Source organism: Sinocyclocheilus anshuiensis, unplaced genomic scaffold (assembly GCF_001515605.1).
Source record: "Sinocyclocheilus anshuiensis isolate Anshui unplaced genomic scaffold, SAMN03320099.WGS_v1.1 scaffold6244, whole genome shotgun sequence".
Lineage (NCBI taxonomy): Eukaryota > Metazoa > Chordata > Actinopteri > Cypriniformes > Cyprinidae > Sinocyclocheilus > Sinocyclocheilus anshuiensis.
The window spans coordinates 1-4,264 of record NW_015538357.1 but is presented as its reverse complement, the minus strand read 5'-3'; the positions used below and the strand labels follow the sequence as shown (position 1 = coordinate 4,264).

Sequence of the window (4,264 nt, the reverse complement as noted above, 5' to 3'; positions counted from 1 at the left end):
TAAATAACATTTAGTGCTGGTGCAGAGGTTTTTGATGTGTTTTCATAGTGCTTGTTCGTGGTATCTTTTACTAGAGTTCACGGGGAAAACAACAACAACAACAACAACAACAAAACACACACACACACATACAAACTAACAAGATTTTGTCTATGGTAAAATCACAGCCGTGCTGATATTTAGTACAACTGCACTCTTGATCATGTGATATTGCTTAAATGTGGCAGGATGAAAGAAAACAGTGAAACACCTTCAAACATTTAAAGATAATTTCAGCATGGATGTGTAACTCTAATAGAAATGATAGCAAATTCTGTTTGTTCAAATAGCATTATCATTAGATGTCATTTAAGTGTAAATAGCAGAATAAAAGTATTTAATTAGCACTAAGTATAAATAGTAGGTTAATCTAACGCAGTACATTTTTTTAAATAATAAATAAAAAGAAAACAAGATAAACAACAAAAATAATACATCGTTGTATTGTATTGTATTGTATTGTATTGTATTGTTTATAAATATTTAGACAAACTAATACTGATGTAAGAGCCCCTTTTTGGATTTTTCCTCTGCATTCAATAGAATTCAAGCTGATATCTTGGTGTCAAAACTTTTGGGTGTAAACGCCTGATCTGATTCAGATGTGCTTCTTTTCTCACAAATTAGGTTTAAATCGTTAAAGTGAACCAAATCTTGTCATTGGTAGTCAAAACGAATGAACGAATGTTGGAGCACCCCGGGCTGTGTCAGTTCTGTCATACTTGTTACCGTGTAGACAGACAGGCCTAATCGATGTATCTTATAGTATGCTGATGATACTGTGTTTATATCTCTGTTATGTGACTTAGAAAGCCCTGAATTGCACCAACAGAGGGTGACTAAATTGGTACCGTGGTGACAACACCCATGTTATTACTATTAAAAATAAATAAATAAAACAGAAAAGAAAAAAGAAGATGAAGAAGAAGAGATTGTATTCAGTTCAATATCTAATGCTTATGCATAATCTCTTCTTATACTAACAATCCCCATATCCATGAGGAGATACCCCCTGACAATGTAAAGCACTTTGAGTGCCTAGAAAAGCGCTATATAAATATATAGTATAGTAATAATATTTAGTAGTTATATACTTATAAGTATAGTAATAATAATAATAATAATAATAATATTTTTTTTCTCAAACAGCCATAAGATCAGATATCAGATCAGATGAACGTGTAATAAGACATATTTGCTTTGAACTATTTTTAATGTAATATCAGTTTGATTATTTTGACGGTTCCCCAACAGACAAACCGACTATAAGTAACTTTGCACGTACGTCAACATTCTACCAACCCTAACCTTAACCTAAGCCTACTAATACTCTAATTAGTAAAACATGAAAATAAAATGTAACCTAACATATAAACACTGCATTTTTTTTTCAGTTGAAATTTGGCGAAATAGCACAGAAATAGCGCAAAAACAGCCAATATGGTGTCTAAAACGTAAGTCTCTTGATATTAACTTATTTATTGAACTGTTGTATAAAATAAATACCATGCTGATTTTGTAAGAAAAAACGGCACTCTTCGTGTGATTTGATTAACTATATTAATTTATATAAATATATACATTTTCTGCCTCCTTATCTTGAAGTATGTGATCATTGTTAATGCATATTAATAGACTGAATCATGCAGCGAAAGAGCGCACTTTAAAAGCACACGCGCACTAAATCCTGTGTGTGTTGGTCTAACCAGACTTCATTACGTCGCGTATGCATGCCTCTGTAGGTGTGTTTTGTTTAGCTTTTGCAATATACTCGATAATGTCATGATGTCTCACGAGTTCAGTATTTGCGCTAAACCTGCGCAGATTTGACCTGCCTGATCATATCATATCATATCATATCATATCATATCATATCACCCCTACATCTACCTCAAACCATATCAGCCTGTAGTAAAGATGTTCACTTTTCATTTTTATGTAAAATAAACACTTCTCTGAGCTGAAAGGTGGATTTGAACTTGGGTCAGTCTCGTAAAAAGCTTTATCCACTGTCTTTACTTTCAGAACCCATTACCTACTGTCAACTTTGTGTCTTTTATAATTGTGTCTGGTCCAACCAGACAGTGGTGCTTAGTGTTAATAGCCAAGGCATAAATAGAAACTCAAGTCCAAGGTCAATACAGGTGTTTTGTCTAGACAACAGTACATTAAGGTACATAGGAGTTTAGATGTTCATGTCATATTGGTAATTGTCTTTGAAATGTGTTTGTGGGAGATCTACAGTTTTCAGGTAGATGATTTAAATAGTGAAAGTCACTTTGCATTGTCAGCACACGCTTCAGTGCTCTGAGAGTTTATAGTGCTGTGAGCTTAACACTTCATGACTGACACTGTTTATCATAATAACACACACAATGACTACAATGACATTCATCTTCTTCTTGATTTTAGGAATGTATTTTGAAGGTAAGACCAAGTTATTTAATGCATAGATTATTTGCAGTTAAAATTTCACATCAATAATATTGAAAAAAAGTTTAATGTCTTTTAATAGTTCTTCAGATTCTTCAGGACAGGTGACTGTAATTCAGACTCCAACAGAGAAACATGTTCAGAACGGACAAACAGTCACTCTGACCTGTAAAACCAGCAGCTCCATTGGACGCCAGTCAGATGGAGACTGTAAGTCTTGTGTCTCCTGGTACCTACAGAAACTTGGAGAAACTCCTAAACTTTTAGTGTACTACATTAAATCCCTCCAGTCAGAAACTCCATCTAGATTCAGTGGAAATGGTGTTGATTATGGAACTGACTTCTCTCTGACCATCAGTGGAGTCCAGACTGAAGATACAGGAGATTATTTCTGTCAGAGTTACCACTGGATCAACAATACACCTGTGTTGACACAGTGATAAAGAGTCGTACAAAAACCTCCGTCAGTCAGAGTCACAGTGACTGCACTGATACAGCTGAGAGATACTGCAGCTGCTCATAAACACAATCACACACAACACTGATCAGATCACAAACACTAATAACACAATATCATCACAATCAACAGAAATCTTATTTACATTTAATCATTTATCAGATGCTTTTATCCAAAGCGACTTACGAATGAGGAGAACAATAGATGCAATCAGACCAACAGGAGAGCAACAGCATACAAGTGATGTGACAAGTCTCAGTTAGTCTAAACACAGTAAACATAGCAAGTTTAAAAAAATAAAATTAGAAAAAAAAATTAATATAATATAATTGAATAGAATTGTGCCTCTTTGGGTTGGCACCATGAGGCGTCGTTCACTTGCAGAACGCAAGATTCTGGAGGGTGCATAGGTCTGAACTACTGAGTTTAGGTATATTGGAGAAGAGCCAGCGGTTGTCTTGTAGGCAAACATCAGTAACTTGAATTTGATGCGAGCGGCTTTTGGCAGCCAGTGCAAACTGATAAAGAGAGGCGTGACATGAGCTTTCTTCAGCTTGTTGAATACCACTCTAGCTGCTGCATTCTGGATCAGTTTCAGAGGCTTGATGGTACATGCCAGAAGGCCCGCCAAGAGATCATTACAATAGTCCAGTTAGGAGAGAACAAGAGCTTGGACAAGGAGTTGTGTGGCCCTGTCTTAGCAAGGTTGAGTTGAAGGTGATGGTCCTTCATCCAGCCAGAAATGTCTGTTGATGTGATGATCTCTCAAAAGAGGATCTTGAGGTCAAGACTTCACCCATGACAGCATGCGTACATCACAGAGACGTCTATTTGACATATGCAAGACATATTTTTTAGAGTGTTTGCTCATCTTCAATACATCTATAGGACATTTCCTATCAGATGTCAAACAGACGTTTAGAAAATGTCTTCAGATCTCACAGCACTGAATGCTTGTAGAGTAGATATGTAGAGTTCCACTAATGATTCATTGAAGTCTGGTCCAGGGGTTTGAGAAGCCCTAGATGACATCAGGAAATTGGGCCCACTGGTGTAAAACACTATCATAACATTAAAACAACCACTGCTATTTGTAGTGGGACAAACAGTTTTGTTTTTTTTCTTATTGTAATCAGTGAGTTGTCCAATCACATAATTTCAGTGAGTCTATAAAAGGGAATTTTAGGCCACCACTTGTGTGTCATTACCTGAGGTCCGCCTGTTCTGGTTTTATCCCTTCTTTTCTGCAGGTATGGTTGTCTGGCTAACTAGTTAGCATCAAGATGTGTTGCCTGATGTGACCAGCTTATGTATTCGGTTCATAGTTTCATACGG

The 4,264-nt window shown here is 36.1% G+C and overlaps 1 gene segment (V, D, J or C); it reads left to right on the top strand.

Annotated features, from left to right (window-relative positions):
- The first annotated feature begins 2,453 nt into the window (after positions 1–2,453).
- On the top strand, positions 2,454–2,912 carry LOC107683754 (Ig kappa chain V-I region Wes-like). The segment is given in 2 exon segments: positions 2,454–2,466; positions 2,563–2,912. Coding segments are annotated over 2 exon segments (363 nt in total).
- Positions 2,913–4,264: the final 1,352 nt, after the last annotated feature.